This window comes from Lepus europaeus, chromosome 16, assembly GCF_033115175.1.
Source record: "Lepus europaeus isolate LE1 chromosome 16, mLepTim1.pri, whole genome shotgun sequence".
In the NCBI taxonomy this organism is placed as follows: domain Eukaryota; kingdom Metazoa; phylum Chordata; class Mammalia; order Lagomorpha; family Leporidae; genus Lepus; species Lepus europaeus.
In genome coordinates, this window is record NC_084842.1 from 74,036,847 (window position 1) to 74,057,775 (window position 20,929).

Genomic DNA, 20,929 nt, shown 5'->3' on the forward strand with positions numbered 1-20,929 from the left:
AGGCCTATGTCTTGAGCTGTAATCAAACTAGTGGAAATGGCCATGACTCCCTGAGCCCTCCACACCCAAAGACTTTGGTTTAAGTAGCCAAGGTCTCATAATCATGCCATTGACCAGGGCCAGGGTTGTTTGAAAGACCTGGACAAGCTGAAGCCAGTACCTCATCTGGAGCAATGGTGTTAGTTGTTTTTTTTTTTTTTTTTTTTTTAAGATTCATTTTATTTTTATTTGAAAGTCAGAGTTGCAGAGGTGGGGCTGGAGAGGAACTGGGGCAGGAGCTGGGCTGATCTGAAGCCAGGATCCAGGAGCCGCATTCTTGGTCTCCCAGGTGGGGGCAGGGGTCCAAGGACTTCAGCCATCTTCTGCTGCTTTTCCAGGTGTATTAGCAGGGAACTGGATCAGAAGTGGAGCAGCCACTTGAACTAGCACCCATATGGGATGCTGGTACTGCGGGTGGCGGCTTTACGCGCCCACCATGGTGCTGGAATTTTGAGAGCAGTGTTCGCACCATATGGAGAAGCAGGGGCGTCACATTACGGGAAGGCTGCCAAAACCAGCCCCCGAAATGTGCTTAGGACAGCAACTGCACATTAAATAATTGATGATAATCCTGAGTATTGTCATAGTCACATTATGGAATCCTTCATAACTGCTACGTTTTCCCACCTCCACCTACCCTAAGGTTTTTGAATGAGTTCTAGTCTGTTCCTTCCTGGTATCTGCCCTCAAAAACAGAGTGGGCAGCAGTGTCTCCTCAGGTGTCGGCACTGGTTGTCACTGCTTGGTCTGTGTGCTGGCAGGTTGATGTTGCCACACCAACACCTTCACTTGCGGCTCCCAGATGAGGTGTGGTCAGGTGATTTGTCTAGACGCATCCCAGAAGGTGCTTGTATTTGTGAGAAGGAAGAGCAGAAGGCCAGCATGAGGGTGGGCATTTGGCCTAGCGGTTAAGGTGCCTACATCCCATATTGGAGTGCCAGGGTCTAATGGTCATATCCAGCTCTGGACTCGAACTTCCTGCCGCTGCACACCCTGGGAGGTAGCAGGTGATCCCTCAGGTAGTTGGAATCCTGCCACCCACGTGGGAGACCTGGATTGAGTTCCTGGCTGCCTGCTTTGGCCTCTGCCCAGGCCTGGCCCCATGCTGTTATGGGCTTTTAGGAGGTGAGCTGCTGGATGGGAGCTGTCTTCCTCCACATCTCTGCCTCTCTAAATAAATAAATAAAATAAAAAACTGGGGCCGGTGCTGTGGCATAATAGGCTAAGCCTTTACCTGTGGTACTGGCATCCCATTTGGGCGCTGGTTTAAGTCCTGGCTTTCTACTTTCGATCCAGCTCTCTTCTAAGGCCTGGGAAAGCAGTAGAAAATGGCTCAAGTCCTTGGATCCCTGCACCCGCGTGGGAGACTGGGAGGAAGCTCCTGGCTCCTGGCTTCAGATTGATACAGCTACAGCCATTGGTGTTACTTGGGGAGTGAACCAGCAGATGGAAGATCTTTCACTTAGCTCTAATTCTCAAATAAATAAAATTAAAAAAGAAAAAGAAAAAATTAAAAGCAAGCAAGCATGTAATGCATTACTGAGCAGTCCTTGCTGGTGAGGAGCACAGCTTAGACCCCATTCCCTGGAAGCTGGACTGTGGACTGTTCATCTACTCCCCTCCTTCATGGAGGGAGGGCTCTTTCCAGGGTCCTTCACGCCTTTCACTTGCTTCCTAGCTTCAAGAACTCAGGAGGTGGCTGAGAGAAGAGCTGCATGTAGGTGTGTCGCGGAGTAGGCACCGCCATGTTGTCAGTACCATTTGGTCCCCAGGACAGGTGCCCTGGAGTAAGAACTTCTGGGGCCAGAGCATCACAGCAGGGAACTTGCTTGCTGCAAGATTTTCCTCTGTTGAAACTGCTGCTCCATCTTTTTAATCACAGTTAAGAAGAGAATTTAAAAGCCAGCTACAAGTCCCAAGAGGCTAGGATTTGTGAATTTGCCTGAATATCCGCTAAGACCTTTTGTTCCCATTTTGGTGAAGCTTCTTAGTTTTTTCAGATATTTTCAGTTGCTTTATTTAAAAAATGTCTTACTGGCTGGGGCACAAAACTCATATAGGTTCCAGTGTAGCTACCAACATGGAGAAAACTTTTTTTTTACCCTCTGCTTGTGGAATATAAAATTATCTGAATTCTGGTCAGTGAAACGTTTATTTAATAGTGGAAGTCAGAGCACTGATTTTATATCTGTTTAGTAGTTGTTCCCTTTGTCTTAAATTGTTTTGAGGTAGCAGATTCGGGGAGGGTGGCTCAGTTTGTTTGGAGAAACCTGACTCTGACTTGGAGTGGGGACAAGGAGTTGACCCTAAGCCACTCCATGGCAGAGTGCCTGCAGTGTCAGGATGGGGGTGAGGCAGGAGAAAGGCAGAGTAGGGGATTCCGGAAGCCATGGTGTTCACAGGACACACAGCTTGCCATTTCAGAGAAACCCTCTCTTTTTATACATCCAAAACGTTGATTGCTGTTTTTTGACAATTCTAACAGACATAGAAAAATTATATGTATTTTGGGGGTACCATGTCATGCTTTGTTACATGGTGCCTTGTGTAATATTCAATCAGGGTAGACACAGTTATCCTTTCAAGCATTTAACATTTTGTTAGACTGAAAGCATCTGAAATCCTATCTTAGAGTTTTTTTTTTTTTTTTTTAAATCGTACTAGATTGGCATTATCTGTAGTCACCCTCCCTGCGGGGCAGTGGAACTCCAGAGCTGCTTGCTTCTGTCCAGTGACAACCTAGCACCTGTTGTCAGCCTTTCCCTGTCCTTCCCCATCCTTCTCCCTTTCTCTTGGAAAGCACCATTCTATTTTTATTTCTGTGATATCACCTGCTTCTTCAGTTCCACATATGATATTTGACTTTCTCTACTTGGCTTATCTCACTTAACAAAATGAGCCCCCGTTCCATTCAGGGTGTGGATGGAATGACAATTTTGTCTTTGTTTGTATGGCCGAGTCCTAATCCATGTGTGAGCATGTCACGTTTTCTTTATCCGTTCGGTGAAGAGACACTTGGGTTGTTTCCATCTCTTGAGCTGTTGTTTAGAGCTGCGAGGAACATGGGGATGCTGCTGTCTCTTGGACAGATGGACTTTGTGTCTCTTGGACGTATACCCAGGAGTGGGACTGCTGGACATAGGGCAGTTCTGTGTCTGGTTTTTTGAGGAACCTCCATGCTGTTTTTCACTGGCTATACTTCCCATGGGCAGAATGCCCAGGTTCCCTTCTCTCCCCCATCCTCACCAATGCTTGTTGTCTTTTGTCTCTTGGATAAGATGCAGTTTCCTAGAGGGAGGTGATGCCTCCTCCTGGTTTGGTTTGCATTTCCCTGATGACTAGTGATGTTGGACATTTCTCCGTGTACTTGTTGGCCATTTGGATGTCTTCCTTTGAGAAATGTCTGTCAGGTCTGCTGCTCATGTTTATTTGGATTACTTGTTTGTTGTTGTTGAGTCAAGGTCCTTCTACATTCTGTATGTTAACCCTTGTCAGATGTATAGCTTGCAAAGGTTTCCTCCTGTCCTGTAACTTGTCTCTTCACTCTGTTTGCTTTGCTGTGCAAAAGTTCCTTTAGTTCGCTGAAATCCCATTTTTCTATTTTTTTCTGTTATTTCCTGTGCCTTTAGAGTCTGATCCAGAAAATCCGTGCTCATCCCAATGTCCTGAAGTATTTTTCCTGTGATTCTTCTAATAGTTTCAATCTCCGAGTTTTGTTCTTTAATCCATAGTGAATTGATTCTTGTGCATGATGAGAAATAGGGATGAAGTTTCGTTCTTCTGCCAATGGCTAATCTAGCTTTCCCAGCACCATTTATTAAAAAGACTGTCTTTTCCCCCATGTGTGTTCTGAGCATCTTTGTCAAAGATCAGTTGACTGTAGATGTGTGGGTTTGCTTCTAGGGTCTCTTTTGTGTTCCATTGGTGTATAGATCTGTTTTTGTGCCAATACCATGCTGGTTTAGTTACTGTAGCTTTGTGTTATATTTTAAAGTCAGATACTGTAATGCTTCCTGCTTTGTTCTTTTTTCTTGTAGTCGCTTTGGCTATTCAGGGGTGTGTGTGTGTGTGTGTGTGGTTTCATACACATTTTTTTTTCTAGTTTTGTGAAAATGCCATTGAGTTTTTGATAGAGATTACATTGAACCTGTAAATTGCTTTGGGGAATATGCATATTTTGCCAACTTTTCCATTCCATTTTACCATGAATCCGAGATGTCTTTTCAGTGTTTTGTGTCCCTTTCAGTTTGTCAGTGATTTGTAGTTTTCATTGTAGAGATCTTTCACCAGGGCTTCTTTGGTATTTTTTTTCCATAGTGATTGGGAATGGCATTGCTTTTTTTTTTTAAGATTTATTTATTCATTTGAAAACCAGAGTTACAAAGAGGCAGAGAGAGAAGTCTTCCATCTGCTGTTCACTCCTCAAATGGCTGCAATGGCCAGAGCTGGGCCGATCTGAAGCCAGGAGCCAGGAGCTTCTTCTTGGTATTCCACTTGTATGCAGGGGTCCAAGGACTTGGGATATTTTTCACTGTTTTCCCAGGCCATCAGCAGGGAGCTGGATCAGAAGTGGAGCAGCCTGGACTCAAACTGGTGCCCGTATGGGATGCCAGCATGCAGACAGCAGATTTACCCGCTAGGCCACAGCACGGCCCTGGCATTGTTTTCTTGATTTGTTATTCAGGTGATTCATCGTTGGTAGATAGCAGCAGTTCTGATTATAGTACATTGATGTGTGTATCCTGAGTCCTGGTTGCATTTGCTCATTTGTCCTCACAGCTTTTTGGTGAAGTCATTGGGATTTTCTGAGTATATGACTATGCCGTCTGTAAGCAGTGAGAATTCGACTTCCTCTTTTCTGGTGTGGATGGCCTGTACTCAGTTAGTCTAGCTAGGACCTCTAGTACCATGTTGATATAAAGGAGGTGGAAGTGGGCCTCCTTGTCGTTCCAGCTTTTAGAGAGGAATCCTTCAGTTCCTCCATAAGCAGTCTCATGTCAGCTGTCGGCCTATTACATATGGGCTCGTTTGTCCCAAGAAGCATTTGTGAGAATCTGATCCGTGCCCGTCAGCATGCATTTGGTGGAATGGTCATGTGGGAAGCCGCAGTACCAAGGACACATCAAGACTGCAGTGTTTACGGTCAGCCTCGCCAGGATGTGTTGGTGACACTTCCAGGAAACTAGCCCCCATGTTGTAACTGCTGCTCTATGGCAGTGAGGGTAAGCCATTAGAGAAGAATACGTCACACATCAGACCGGGCAGCAGGCAGTTTTCACGAACTGGTGGGACAGTGACATGAATGTGCCCCCCTCTCCGTGGGAAGGGAGTACTTGGATCCATGTTCACTGTGCACAGACTGCCTCCGAGACGCTCTCTATAGCTCAGGAAGAAAAAGGTGCAGTGTTTCTGGCATTGGTGGCGTGTGAGAGGCAACTTGGGGTTGTTCTCTAGCATAGAGCACGGGATGTGCAGGGGTTGCTCCAGGTCGTTCTCGTGGTCACGGGGTAACACAGGCACCTTGTTCTTGTGGTACTCAGGAAGGCCCTGCACAGCTCAGGAAGTGTGGCATCTGGGTTCCTGGCTGTGTTGACCTTTTCTCTGTGTCTCTGTTGTGGTTTCACCAGCAGTGTGTGCATCCCTGGGTCACTTGTTATGATCACAAGTAGAGTGGGAAGCCCCGGTGTGTCTGTGCAAGGAAGTGGCGGTGTTGCTGTGATTAAGCAAAGGCTTCCAGAGGTTTCTGGTTCCTTAGCCTGGCATCAGGCCCCCTAAGATGACCAGAGGTCACTCTTGTCCATGGGCAGGATATAAATGAGTCCTGACAAACACACTCTTACCAGTGGCCAGAACGTGGTCCGGGAAGATGGAAAGTTTCTGACCACCAGCTCCCTGCAAAGATCTAGGCAAACACTGGAACAAGGCACATGAGGTTCTCCAGCCTAGCCCAGGTACCCAGAGGAGAGCAGCAGCCTTAACCTAGAACCCAAAAGCGCAAGAGCAGAGGGATTGGCTGTGCTGCTCACTGCTGCGCCCTAGTGGTGCTGTTCTGGCACGGAGGGGCCAGTGTGCTTGAGAGGAAAGAGTGAAGTGTGGCTGCTGTGAGATACTGCAGGGTCTGGAGCTCGTGCGCCTTTCCTTGGAGCTGCAGGTTGTGGTTCATCACGGGTTCACTGTGTATCCTCACCGTAGAGAACGCCTAACTGTAGAAGCCCAGGAAGGAAAGAAGTAGGAAAATTTGAATTTGAGAGTGTATACTTTTGAAGATGTTTTTAAAATAATTTAGTTGAATGTTTGTCACAAATATTATCACTGATTCAGTTTGATAACTGAAATGCAGCCTTCTAAGGAGGAAATGATAGAAATACTGTGCATGATTGTAGTTCATGATAGCTTTGACTTGGGATAATATTAGCATGCACACATCTTTCCTGACAAATGTCTTGATTCTCATGTTGACCAAACCAGAGGGTTTTTATCAAATGTGAGTCAGACTCTGCCATTTACTGCCAGGGTGGGCTTGGCTTGGCTTAAGCTTTCTCACGTCAATTTCCTCCCATTAGTATGTTTCCTGCTCTTTTCTGCTTGGCAGGTAAGTGAGGTGTGCCTCAGTATTTGTGACTATGTCAATGTGTGAATAACTCTTATTTATTTTTAACAGGGATCTCCGGAACAACCTTATTAGTAGTATAGATCCAGGTGCCTTTTGGGGACTGTCGTCACTGAAACGATTGTAAGTGTTTGGATCACTTGCTTATATAAGTCTGAATTGCTCCTTTGATAAGTGGCTCGTAACTTACTTTAGCATGAAAATAAAATGGGTGTGTCATAATATTTAGAACTTCTCAGTGGCCAGGTCCCTGGAAAAAACAACAACAGGGTATTTAATATACGCAGCTTACAAGGTGGTTAGTTTGCCCGGCCGTTAGATTTGTTTGGTTGTGGTTGTTTCGGTCCCTCAGGCTGTGAAGCCATTACTGCATCAGGTTTGCCAACAGAATCTGTAAGTTGCTATGAGTCCGTTGAAACTGTTGGTTGTAAATGCTGTGTAAATTGGGGCACGTTTCTATTAATGGTTTAGTCTTGCCATTTTCATGCGTATTTTACGCATATATGTATGTACATGTGTATGCATGCACGCATGTATGTTTTATCATTATTGTTGTTATTAGGACTTTAAAACCAAGACCTTTTACTGTTGAAACTAAACAACTTCCCCAGCTGCTTGCTGTGCTCCTGTCAGTTGCCGGGTGAGCAGGCTAACTTTGCAGAAGCGCCTCCTCACCCAGGCCCTGTGAACTGGCCTGCCACCCCTTGTCCCTTCTGAAGATGTTTCCCAAGCACTGGCTCTTACCATACTCTGACTTCCCTGGAGGAGTTCCTAGGCTCCCGGGAGGAAAGGGTATAGGAGAAGAAAAGTCATCTTCCCTCAGCTCTTTGAAGTTCTCCGCTGGGACCTGTGTAACAAAAGACGGATGAACAAGAAGAAAGCAAGAGAGTGTATTAACGTGTATTTCTTACGTACGTGAGACTCGCTCTCAAAGAGGTAGCCAAGAACCCTGGCTTCCCTGGCGTCATCAGCAAGCACTGGAGGAGTGACAGAACAAAGGAAAAGGACCTTGACTCTCTAGGGGCAGCCGACTGGGAAGGCAGACCTGTGGGAGACTAGTGTTAGGGAGAGGCCAGTTCCTTTGCTGGGAACGCGGCTGCATGCCCTGCTAGGCGTGAGAGCCGGGTGCCCTCTGCGGGGGTGGGGACGGAGGGGTGCACCTCAGTCCTTCCTGGTGGAGAGGGGTGGAAGTGCGCCTTTGTGAATGGGCCTTCTTCCAGACAGACAGGAGGCAGGCCGGGAGCTTTCCTGCACTTGATTCTCCGTTGTCTTCAACTCAGAATAATGCTTACGCCAAGGTGGCCTATTTGGGGGCTCCATAGTCTGCTACTCTTCAATGAAAATCCATGCTGTTACATTAGGTAAAATCATAATGGTCTGATAGAAGAGGAAGGGCATGTGCGAAGGGAACAGCCTGCTGGGACAGCTGCCAATGTGTAGATTTGAATTTGCTCCTGAGTTCTGAATGTGGTAGTTCTCCCCTCTCTGTAGGGAATATGTTCAAGACCCTCAGCGGATGCCTGAAGCTATGGATACTATCGAACACTATGCCTTTTCTTACATGTACAAATTATGATAAAAATTAATTTATAAATCAATTTCAGTTCAAAGATGAACAGTAATTCAGTAGTGAAATAGAACTGTTCTAACAAGGTACCATAATAAAATTATATGATTATGGTCTCAAAATATCTTACTGTACTATGCATAGGTACTGTGTATACATGCGTGCATATATAATATATATATATATAATATATATATAATGCAGTACTGTATCCGTTCTGTTTGCAGTTGGTTGAGAGCAACTGAAAACGAAACCTCATCTAGGAGGAGACTACTGTTAGGTGCTGAAAAAGAACAAAAAAGGCTTTGTAGGCAGAGTCAGCCTAGGGTGGAAAAGCCTGTCGCTGGGGACAGTAGTTGAGTTCTTTGGCCAGAGCGTGAAGGAGCATGGGAGTAAAGAGTGTAGGGAGATGAAGCTGGTTGGAGATCAGGAATTTCAGATCTCTTCTTTGCACACTAGGGAACCCCACAGTCTTTTGTTTCAGAAGGATTCTAATGGCAACAAGGAGAAGCCACAGATGCAGAGACCAGGGACAAGAGACACTGGGGAGAAAGACCAGCACCATGGTTTGCTTCCCCTTACAGCCATCATTTCAGCTGACTCATTTTGGGGGGAGGTGGAAGGTTTTTATTATTACTTTTTTCCTTCTCCAAGGTACGTGGGTACGTTTTGTGAATATGTGTCTGGTGTGTCCCATAGCATCCATATTGTAACGCTGGCTGTGGCAGCTCTCAGGGTAGGTCTAACCCCAACGCTTGTGCTTCTGCCTTAACAAGGACTTACGCACTGGGCTCAGTTAGCGCTCAGGTGTCGAAGTGTTAGATCTAAGGTAGGCAGCACAAATGGAGGTCCTAGGTTGACCGTAGCAGACACTTTGAAGGCAAAGAGGAAGAGCTTGGTTTGAACCATTCCTCCCAGTGATTCCCATGTTAACATTTGAGAATGTCTAGATTTTTCCCTGCAGAGGGCCACTTCTTATTCCTGCCCTCTGGTCCACACCACTGTTGGCACAGCTTTTAGATCAGAAGAAGTTGAATGCTAATAATTTCTCCACTTTGAAGTATAGGTGGAAGGAAATTGGAATTTTCATAAAAAAGCCCTTTTGTGAGGACGTTTTAAAGATACTTCAGAATATCTGAGGTTCCCATCTGCTTCTGTATCCTTCAGTAAATAATTTCCCAAGTACTGCCATTTAGAAATAAATAAAAAAAGTTCTTGTTCAGTAGCATTTAATTTAATTTAATTACTGATACTGTACCAGACATTGCCTTAGCATTTTTTCATTGCATTACACATTAAGTAGTCTCTTGTGTTCTTGCCTAGGAAGGTAATTGCCATTTATAATGTTCTTCCCACTAGAAAACACATTCTTAATTCCAAACAGCTGACTTGTAATTGAACGCAAGGAACAGCTTGCAAACTCAAGGAGCCCTGCACGCACACCGAGAGGGATAGGAAGCTATTCGGCAGTAGTAACGTTTGCTGGCTGCTCAAAGATACAGGCAGTTTTTCTTATGGGGCTTTAAATCATTTCATGTCGATTGTGCATCTCGCTTGACAGCCCTACATAAAGTGATTTTGTAAGTGTCCCATGCCTTTGCCTTTAGTTTTATAGGTAATTTGAATCAGGAAGATTAAGTGACTTTCTGAAGGATTAACTACCAGAAGTAGGTGAAACCTAGACCGATTCAGTTTCTCTTTTGCTTTATCAACAAATTCAAGCTGATTTTAATCCAAATGAAAACCCGTTATCGATACGTCAACACCGTTTTAAGTAGATATAGCTGTAATGAAATTGTTTCCTACAAAATTTTGGTAATTACACCATTTAAAGCTCAGAATTGAGACAGGATAATGAATAAAGTCCGGAAATGCTTGTTTAAGCAACGTTTTGCAAAATGATGCCTAATTTTCTTAAATGGTAAAACCCAGAAATAAAAGGAGAATCAGCGGGAATGAAAAAGAAAGTCCCACATGTTTAAACTTTAAGCCATAATATTCCAAGAGCCGGAGCTGGGAACAAGAAGTGCAGCAGGGCCTTGCATTACTTGAGATTCTTCTGTCCAGAGTTGCAACAGTGAGAGTGAGAGAGAGAGAAATACGGATAGAGATTGATTCTATTACATTATTGAACACCAGGATTACCTAGACTAGCTTTTGAAATGTCTAAGGGAAATATAAATTGGGTAGGTCCCTGATTCACCTGCTATGTCCTTAACAATTTCAAGCCAGATTAATACATTTTCTGCTGTTAGCAAGTTTGGAGTTTGGAATCTTAACAATTTTAGTCAGAAAAGGAATAATTTCTACTGCTTTTCAAAAGAGTAACACAAAGTGTGGCTCAAAAGACCATGTTCTTCTTAATGGGTTCTAGTGTTCCATAGCCCAGTGAGTCCACTGTAGTTCACAACGATGTGTTCCAAGCTGTGTAAGTACTGAGCAAGGGGGCTGATGGCTCCAGCGTGGAGGAGGGGTGGGAGGTGAGGATGTTCATTGCCTGGTTTTATCAGTTTGTGCTGTACACAGCTGTTGAAATACTATGCTGTGTACTAAAAGTGCACACGGATTATTTGTTACTCACACCTTTTTAAAAAGTAAAAAAAAAAAAAAAAACAAAAAAAAACCAAAAACGATAAACTCCAAGGGTGGGCAGTGCAGGGGAGAATGTGTATCTATTCATGATAGAGAATAATATGGATGCTGAAGAACACAAGGTAAAAGTACTTTTGAAAATTTGGCTTAGAGAGTTCTAATTCTTTTCTCTAAATTCAGAGTATAATGAATTATTCAAAGTGTAAGAAATAAAAGTGGAGATTCACTGTCTTCGGATTTTTCTTGTGTTGTATTTACTGAGTCCACTGATGATATTGATGGGAGATGTGACGTGCACTTCAACAGTTTGAGGAATTGTCAGTTGTTATGTGCCAGCAGCTTTTAAACCTGTGCAGGCTTCGATTAAAAAATAAAATTGCATTTGTTGTCCTTGATATAAAGCAAAATAACTAAAGAAAGATGGGGTAAAACATTAATTAAAAATTCTCTGTGTTAAAAATGAAAGAAATTTTATAAATTGAGGAGAAAAATATTTAGAAACCAGCAGTTCGATAGGATGTAGATTTAGAAGTGAATGAAAAAAAAATTGGTCCACTGCCTAGACATTGTTAAGGTAATTTAGCTTGCTACTAAGTAAAGTAGAAGTTTTTCGTTCCAGTCAAAACTTCTGAGTATTTAAGGAGAGGAGTTAGAAAACATTACATTTCCATTGTTCTTGAGGAAATAAAAGCTTCATCATTTTGATAACCTGCCCTCTTCTGCATTGTCTTATTTGTTGGCCGAGCTGTGGCCTGTGGGTCACCTAAGGAACTGGATCACAGACAAGAAGGTAGATTGAGTCTCTGTTCACTCCGGAAGCTTTATCTTGAGTGATTGTATAGGAGCAAATGCTTGAAAAGAGAGGCATTATAATTAAGCAATAGTCTGTGTTTTCCATAACTAAGTGAAAGTAGGATCATTTTCTCAGTGCTAACCTTATCTCACCTAAGTCAGGCAGAGTCTCAAAGCTGCTCAAAAGAGAGATCTTGTATGTATGATACCTGAGTACTTTTCTTGAATTAAGTATATGAGAAATTTATTAACCAAGAGAACTAATTGAAGACACTTTCCCCTACCTTCTCCCTAGGGACCTGACAAACAATCGGATAGGATGTCTGAATGCAGACATATTTCGAGGACTCACCAATCTGGTTAGGCTGTAAGTATATCTTTTCTTTCCTTGAGAAATGTAAGGAAGGGGTGGGTGTTGTAGTGCATTGGGTTGAACTTTCACTTGGGATGCCCATATCACATATCTGAGTGTCTGTTTGAGTCCCAGCTGTTCTGCTTCTGGTCCAACTTCCTGCTAATGGGACTGGGAGGCAGCCGATGGTAGCCCAAGTATTTGAGTTCCTGCCACCTATATGGGATACCTGGATGGAATTCCTGGATGATGGCTTTATCCTGGCCCATGTTTATCTGTCGTGGGGGGGGGGGGGGGGGGGGATATGAACCAGCAGCGGGAAGTTGTGTCTGTTTCTCTCTGCCTTTCAAAAAACAAAAACAAACCAAAAACTTGTCCCAAGTTTAATCCAGTATGGGGAACTCTGTGGGCTATGCTTTAATACACTCGATTCTATAGGTGATTCTGATGCACAGAAAGTGTGATAATTGCTGGTGTAGGCTAGGGTGTTGGTCTCTAGCCAGACTGATTTTTAAATGGTCTTAGATCTGCCATAGAATTCTCTGTCTCTTGCTGTCACTTTGCCATTCAAATAAATAAATAAACAAGGGGCTGGCATGGTGGAGCAGTGGGTTAAACTGCCACCTGTGATGCTACCATCCCATATAGGCACCAGTTCGAATCCCAGCTGCCTCCTAATACACTTACCTGCTAATGTGCCTGGGAAAGCAGCAGAGGATGGCACAGGTCCTTGAGCCCTTGAACCCATGTGGGAGACCTATAAGAAACTCCTGGTTCCTGGCTTCAGCCTGTCCCAGCCCCAGCACTTGTAGCCATTTGAGGAGTGAACCAATGGATGAACGACCTTTCTCTCTGTCTCTCCCCCCTCTCTCTGTAACGCTGCCTTTCAAATAAATAAAATACATCTTTACAAAAATTAAGCAAAAAGAATCTGTGAAAGCATTTGAACCATTATGCATGATAGTTTAATATTAAAGTAGCAGCTATTGGGACTATAAAGAGACAAAGAACTGGGATGTAAATCAGAGAACTATAATGTTCTTAAAATGCAATACTGGTTAAGTATCCCTTACCTACAATGCTTGGGATTAGGAAAGGTTGGATTTCAGATTTTGGAATATTCGCATGTACATAATGACACATTTTGAGAATGGGAACCAAATCAATATGCAACATTGGTGTATCTTTCATATATACCTACTACATCTAGCAGTATTTTCAAGAATTTGGGGCATGAAACAAAGTTTCATGGATTGAAATTTTCCACTTGTGGTTTCATGCCAGCAGCAGTCATAAAGTTCAGGATTTTGGAACATTTTGGACTTCAGCTTTACGGATTAGTGCTGGTCCAGCTTTAAGACATCATCACACCGCACACACGCACACAGTGTAGTTCATGCAGCACAAAAGACACTCAGGTGGAGAAATGTGATGGAAGCTTCACTGGTCTGAGAAAATCTCTTGAGGAGGTAAAATGCAAGCTGATGGTTCAGAAGATGTGCAAACATTTGGATTAGAAAGGAGAAGAAGCTGAACCAGTCATGCGTGGAGGAGGAACCCAGAGGCGAAGGCCAGTGGAGTGGGAGTTAAGTAACCAGTTGAACTGTGCCTCTGACGACATGGCTTGGAGTGAGATATTCAGCCTTTCTGTTTTTTGTCTAGGATCAGTGAGTGCCTCGTAGTTAACTGTAGGAATTAATTAAAATTTGACTTATTTAAGGTTGTTTGATGATTTATGTGTAATACAGACATGGAAAAACTTGGTATAAACCAGCGGATCTAATTTTGTTTTGATTAAGTTCTATTTGAGAGTAATTAGAAATAAGGCTGATCATTTATAAAAGAGCTTACTGTTGGAATGTATGAAGTAGACAGAAGCTTACAACAAAGTCAACAGTCGGAAGCCATGGGAAGCATTTCTGTGGGAAGTTGATACTGATTCATGTTTCAGAGATGAGTAGCCTGGGAATGGGGTTCAACGTGGAAAGCTGGATCTAGGGCAGAAGCTCTGGGAACTCTAAGGACTTTCTGCTCCGGGTGCCTTCTAGTATGTACCTTTTTTTTTTTTTTTGACAGGCAGAGTGGACAGTGAGAGAGAGACAGAGAGGAAGGTCTTCCTTTTGCCGTTGGTTCACCCTCCAATGGCCGCTGCGGTAGCGCGCTGCGGCCGGCGCACCGCGCTGTTCCGATGGCAGGAGCCAGGTGCTTCTCCTGGTCTCCCATGGGGTGCAGGGCCCAAGCACTTGGGCCATCCTCCACTGCACTCCTTGGCCACAGCAGAGAGCTGGCCTGGAAGAGGGGCAACCGGGACAGGATCGGTGCCCCGACCGGGACTAGAACCCGGTGTGCCGGCGCCGCAAGGCGGGGGATTAGCCTGTTGAGCCACGGCGCCGGCCTAGTATGTACCTTTCATTGCATCCAACTTAACTTTGGAAGAGCAACCAGGGGCTTATCTTGGTTAGGCCGGTTTCCTGTTGCTCCAGGCAACTACCCAGGACTGGGTAATTGATGAAGAAAGGGGTTTACTTTGGCTCTGTGATTCTGCAGACTGAAAAGTCCAGGATTGGGAAGTTGCATCTGGTGAGGACCTCGTGTTACTTTCTAGTGTAATGGAAAAAGAAAAGGCGCAGTGAGCATGTGTGGATGAGGGAAAGGGAGACAAACTCCTGCCCCAGCCAGTCCAGGAAAAGCCTGGATGCCTTGTTGAAGTCTGCTCCCATCTCCCCTGGGCTGCGCCCTCCAGGTGCTGCTTCATTTCAGGGAGTTTCAGAGGAGACAAGCCATGTCTAAACCATAGCAGAGCTGAAATAGTGATCTACAGAGGAGCAGAGGGGATTTAAAATCAGTTGTTCCACTCTGTATGTTTGGAGAAAAGATAGATGGCCTGACTGACATTTTTAAGTGAAAGACTAACTGGATATATAGCTTTGCTCATGACTGGAAATTAATAAAAATCAGTTATATTTTAGTTCACTATAACTGAATTGCAAATATTTTTATTTTAGTCCTTTTTTTGTCTCGAAGTTTTTACATTTTTAGTTTTGAGGACTTCTTTGAATTGGTAGAATTATACATTTAGGGAGGCTGGCACTGTGGCGTAGCGGGTAAAGCTGTCCCCTGCAGTGATGACATCCCATTATTGGTGCCAGTTCAGGTCCTGGTTGCTCCACTTCCAACCCAGCTCTCTGCAATAGCCCGGGAAAGCAGTAGAGAATGGCCCAAGTCCTTCTGCCCCTGTACCCACATGGGATACCCAGAAGAAACTTCTGGCTCCTGGCTTTGGATTGGCCCAGCTCTGACTGTTGCAGCCATTTGGGGAGTGAACCAGCAGATGGAAGACCTCTCTATCTGTGTCTCTGCCTCTGCCTCTCTGTAACTCTGCCGTTCAAATAAACAAATAAGTCTTTAAAAAATATGCATTTAGGAAGAAAACTATTTTTGGATAGGAATGACTCAAGTAGTAAAAAAGACTGAAATCTTATTTTGTTGATTTAATTGTGGATTGATTTCTACTTTGGACCTAGGGATTTGACCCACTGCCAAGTGTTCTTTAGGCAAAAAGGTATGTGAGACAGGATTTATGTTAGGACATTTATGCTAGTTACTGTTTTCTTTGATTTTCCTTTGTCTAGAAGTTCTAGAAATCAGGCTGTGTATTACATTTTTTACTAATTAACTCAGTGCCTGCTGTGAGAATTCACAGGTCATAGCCACATTGAACATTTATTCAAGAGAATCATTAAAACACACAAGTAACATTACCAGGTTTCCTACTTTGAGATTTGATTGATATGATTTTGTAGCCCATGGAATAATAGATTTTGAAAAAAGGAATTTATCGATACATTAGGTTCTCAGGGTCACAGCAAATGCATGATAATTACTACAACACAGTTCTCATCCGTTCTCATGTTAATGTGATTTTAATACGTGGAGAACAGTGATAGACTTTTGTGAGTCTTCTGAATGGAAGAGTCTCTGGCATACACAGCAGTATTCCAGCTGATACTCAGATCCTTTTTTGAAGAAGATGGCTATTGAGGAAGATTCTGAACATCAGCAGTCTATTGCAGTGGAGCTGTGCGCAGTAGTTTGGGTTGACAGAGGTCTAGAACTGCAGATCTGGAAACTTGGGGAAAATGTTCTGTCTGGGCTGCTCCTGCTGCCAGATTTCTGAGCTCTGTAGCCAGGCCATCTGCTGGTTGTGGAAGCTGATAGCATTTTGAAGATGTGGAGAATAGCATGTTCTCCATCCAACAGGAGGACGATCTGATAGGCGAGGAGCTTACGTTAGGAGTCAGAGAGCTCTTTACTGACTGCCTTCCAAAAGAGAAGCTACACTGCAGAAGCCAGCCCAGAGTGGATCTGTGTAGGAGCTGTTTCCTTTGCCAGCTCTCCGAGGGAACTCTGGGTCTCTCTGGAACTGGAGATGCAGACCGACGGGGCCTCTTAGCCACAGAGCTGGAATCCGAGGCCTGCAGGGCCCTGCCGAGACCCTGGCAGAGTCTGTAACATTCTTGCCCAGACTCCTCAGCGTTCTTTTTTTTTTTTTTTTTTTTGTGACAGGCAGAGTGGATAGTGAGAGAGAGACAGAGAGAAAGGTCTTCCTTTTGCCATTGGTTCACCCTCCAATGGCCGCCGCGGTTGCGCGCTGCTGCCGGTGCACCACGCTGATCTGATGGCAGGAGCCAGGTACTTATCCTGGTCTCCCATGGGGTGCAGGACCCAAGCACTTGGGCCATCCTCCACTGCACTCCCTGGCCACAGCAGAGAGCTGGCCTGAAAGAGGGGCAACCGGGACAGGATCAGTGCCCCGACTGGGACTAGAACCCAGTGTGCCGGCGCCACAAGGCGGAGGATTAGCCTAGTGAGCCACGGCGCCGGCCTCCTCAGTGTTCTTAAACAAGCCTCGGCTTTGGAGATTTAGGTTAAGAATTGACATAAAGCTTTCTCCAAATGTGTCGGAGGCCTCACTGGACATGGGAGGTATATAAAATTGATTGATTTTATGTATTGGTCTTTGTTTAACTTGAAAAAGTTCTCTTTGAACTCTCTTTTGAACAAGTGTATCCATATTCCTGACCCCAGGCTCTCCCACTGTCACAGTGGAAATAGCTGGCTGGCTGGCCTAATAAATCATATGAAGCTGCTGTTTTTGTTTTTGTTTTTTTTTTTTAAGATTTATTTGTTTATATGAAAGTCAGAGTTAGAGAGAGAGAAACAAACACAGAAAGAAAGACGTTCCATCTGCTGGTTCACTTTCCAGATGGCTGCAATAGCCAAGGCTAGGCCAGGCTGAAGCCAGGAGCTTCTTCTGTGTCTCCCACATAGATGCAGGGGCCCAAGAGCTTGGGCCATCTTCCATTGCTTTCCCAGGCCATTAGCAGGGAGCTGGATTGGAGGAGCAGCAGCTAGGACTCGAACTGGCACCCGTATGGGTTGCCAGCATTGTAGGCAGTGGCTTAACCCACTGTACCATGATGCCAGCCCCAAAACCTGGTACCTTTAGTACTTCACTATGAGCAATATTTATAGCTTTCCTTATATGCATTTTCCCTATACAAAAGATTCTGTACATGTAAAAAATTTATACAAAGAACTTCCTTTATGCAAAAAATTATGGACGTTATTGAGTAATACAACCACATAGAAATGAAGGAAGTGAACATATCCCTCTCCATCACTTTATCACAGTACTCTGAAGTAGCCTGCATTTATGGTTTGGTGTATACATTTTTGTATTTCTTTCCCATTGCTCCCACAAATGTATAGGCAGACACACCTGTGTGCTTGCTAGTCACTATAAAGTATTCCAGAAGTAGAATAGGTTATGATTTAGTCAATCATTGCTCTGTTGGAGATTCTATTTGGTTGCATTTCCTTTTCCCTTAAATCTGTCCTGACAAGCATTTCTGTGCACATGGCCCACCACTTCCCTTGGTATCAGTCACTGAGTTAATGCACTATAGATTGAAAATACTCAGAAAAACAGTCGTGTCAGTACAGAACTTGAACAGACTTTCCCCCCTTATTGTAGTTTACCGAACAGTGCAATAACTGTTTGTATAACTACTCAAATTTAGACAGGATTTGTCTCCTGAATTCATATAAACATTTTAAATTTTATTTTCCAAGGATTTATGTATTTATTTGAAAGGCAGAGTTAGAGGGAGAGACAGAGACAGAGAGATCTTCCATCCACTGGTTCACTCCCCAAATGGCTGCAATGGCCAGGATTAGGTTAGGCCAAAGTCTGGTGCCAGGAGCATCTGGGTCTCCCATATGGGTGCAGGGGCCCAAGCACTTTAGCCATCTTCCGCTGCTTTCTCAGATACGTTAGTAGGGAGTTGGATTGGAAGTGGAGCAGCCAGGACACGAAGGAGCACCCATATATGGGATGCTGGGACTGTCGGCAGTGGGTTTATCTGCTGTGTTACAGCACTGGCCCCCATGTAAGCATTTAGACCCTAAAGTTGTAAGTTTGAGAAATGTTGAGAAATGGTTGAAAAAAAAAAAAAAAAAGTTGAGAAATGGTGCTGAAAGCATAGAAACTGAATCCACTGAATTTTAGAAGTGATTGAGTTAGGTTGGATCATTAAGACAGAGCCTCCACAGTTAGATCCTAATGGCTTTATGATACTACAAAGACCTAGATACGTACACTCTGTTTCTCTTACTATGCTAATGCTCAGTGCTGCTTTGAGACTGTGCCTACAAGAATGGCAGTATCAGATGCCAAAGCAGCAGGGCCTGCTCTGTCTTGGACTGTGACCCTGCAGAGCCAAAGGCCAAAATGTACCTCTTTCCTTTTTAAGTAGCTGTGTCAGTTGTTTCATTATGGTCATGAAAAGCTGACCAGTGCAACAACAGTTGTATTAGGTTGTATACAATTACTTTTCAAAGGATGTGCACAGAGGTACATAAATACTGTATCTTTTTACATAAGAGGTTAGAGCATCTTCAGATTTTGGTGTCTGTAGGGGTAGGGATGGGGGATCTGGGACCAATCCCACAGGACTACAAGGGGACAGCAGATAACGCATCTCATAACTTTCAGGAATTGAAATAGATCTGTCCAAAACAAAGTTGGAACCTTTATTAGAAAGTAAGAAGAAAATAGGGGCTGGCGCCGTGGCTCACTTGGTTAATCCTCCACCTGTGGTGCTGGCATCCCATATGGGCCCCGGGTTCTAGTCCTGGCTGCTCCTCTTCCAGTCCAGCTCTCTGCTGTGGCCCGGGAGTGCAGTGGAGGATGGCCCAAGTCCTTGGGCCCTGAAAGCATGGGAGACCAGGAGAAGCACCTGGCTCCTGGCTTTGGATCGGTGCAGTTCCAGCCATAGCAGCCATTTGGGGAGTGAACCAGCGGCAGGAAGACCTTTCTCTCTGTCTTTCTCCCTGTCTATAACTCTACCTGTCAAATAAAAAAAAAAAAAGAATAAAATAACAGAGGGTGCAGGTGGGGGAGGGTGGTTGGATAATTTGTCTGCTGCTCCATTCACTCGGGTCTTCAAGCCATAGGAGCAGTGGCTTTGCTGTTGCTGTCATCATTCTCAGCTGCATGCGTGTGTGTGTGTGTGTGTGAGAGAGAGAGAGAGCGCACATGTGAGCACGAGAGCAAGCAGAGTGATTCCAGTGTGTTAATATATGTGTACTCTTTTATGGCTCTCAGACTCAAGCGAATGACTTCCCCTGGCGTTCTGCCAAACACACACACACATAGCAGTCTGGCTGTGCCGGGGGAGGAAATGGTTTGTGAAGGGCCTTAACATGTTCTTCACCGGTGTGATTTCTTCCTCTGTGACTTCTAAGGGAAAATACCTAATAATATACCTAGGAACCGGGTGTTCACTCTAAGAGGCAATTCTTCTGTTTATACTTACATCCTGATTACTAGCGTGGATTTTCATTTTCAACTTGAAAACTTCAGAACACACAATGAGAGCTCACTGTATAAGGAATCCCTGTTCCCTTGTTTCGTCACTTGATCTTGGAGCCAGTCTTGATTTAGAAGCTCTTTCTGGCCTACGTTAGTTTAAACCATCCCAGTAATTGCATAATTTCGCATGAGTAGCTTCGTAAAAGTACATTTGTTCCTGTTAGTTGCTTGTAGTGGACTCTTTCTCAATTGTTAGGGTAAGGTCCCTGCCATCAGCTGTACCCTTTTTAAACCTGATTTGGTATCCACTCTGATAGGCCAGCAAAGAAAAGGGCATCTCTTTGGTTGTTATTTTGACCTTCAAATACTCTTTTTTGTTAGTTGCTTTTTTTAGGTCTCTAGACAATTCTAAGAGGTTCAGAAGGAAGGAAGGGAGGGAGGGAGGAAGAAAGAAAGAAAAGAGAGGAAGGAAAGAGAGAGAGAGAGAGAGAGAGAGAGAGAAAAGGAAGGGAGGAAGGGAAGAGGAAGGAGGAAAATCCTAAATGAAGCATGTGTAAAAATGGTGATGCCCTATCCAGGAACTGCAGTGGCTGCAGGAGCACAAGGACAGGTGACCTCCCACATTCTCTGCCCTGTTCCCACTGGAGAATCTGTCTGCCTATCATCACTGTCTCCTGCCCTGGAACAGACCCCAGGGGAGAGATTGGTCTCGTCCAGGCTTCTAGATGCCTACCTACCCTCCACTGTGGCGCAACAGCTCAGCTCTTGAGAACTCAGTTTTGCCACATCTGGGTCCTGCTGCATTTTTCCAGCACCCTCAGTGCCTTTTCCGTATTAGGAGCCTCCTGCAGGGGAACAGCTATTCACTGTGGTCAGACACCTGCTGTCTCCCAGCATGACACTAGCTGACAGAGGGCCTCCCTTCTCTCTGGGTCCTGGAGCTCCTACTGGGGCTTGGAAGAAATCCAATCAAATTGTAGCATGGAGTGTGTTCTGTGTTTCATTCATACCAAACATGGCAAGGATTGGGTCATTTATTAATGCCTTTCCACACAAGGGAATACTGGAGAGATAAGGTAATTTGGCCAAGACCAAGGTTGC

The 20,929-nt window shown here is 44.4% G+C and overlaps 1 protein-coding gene across 1 annotated transcript in view; it reads left to right on the top strand.

The window, feature by feature from the left end:
- The window catches only part of ADGRA3 (adhesion G protein-coupled receptor A3), a 136,962-nt gene that overhangs the window by 45,299 nt on the left and 70,734 nt on the right, over nt 1-20,929 (top strand). Inside the window, exons 3-4 of the mRNA XM_062213349.1 lie at nt 6,701-6,772; nt 11,896-11,967. Coding sequence (XP_062069333.1) covers nt 6,701-6,772; nt 11,896-11,967 — 144 coding nt within the window. The remainder of the gene's footprint in view (nt 1-6,700; nt 6,773-11,895; nt 11,968-20,929) is intronic.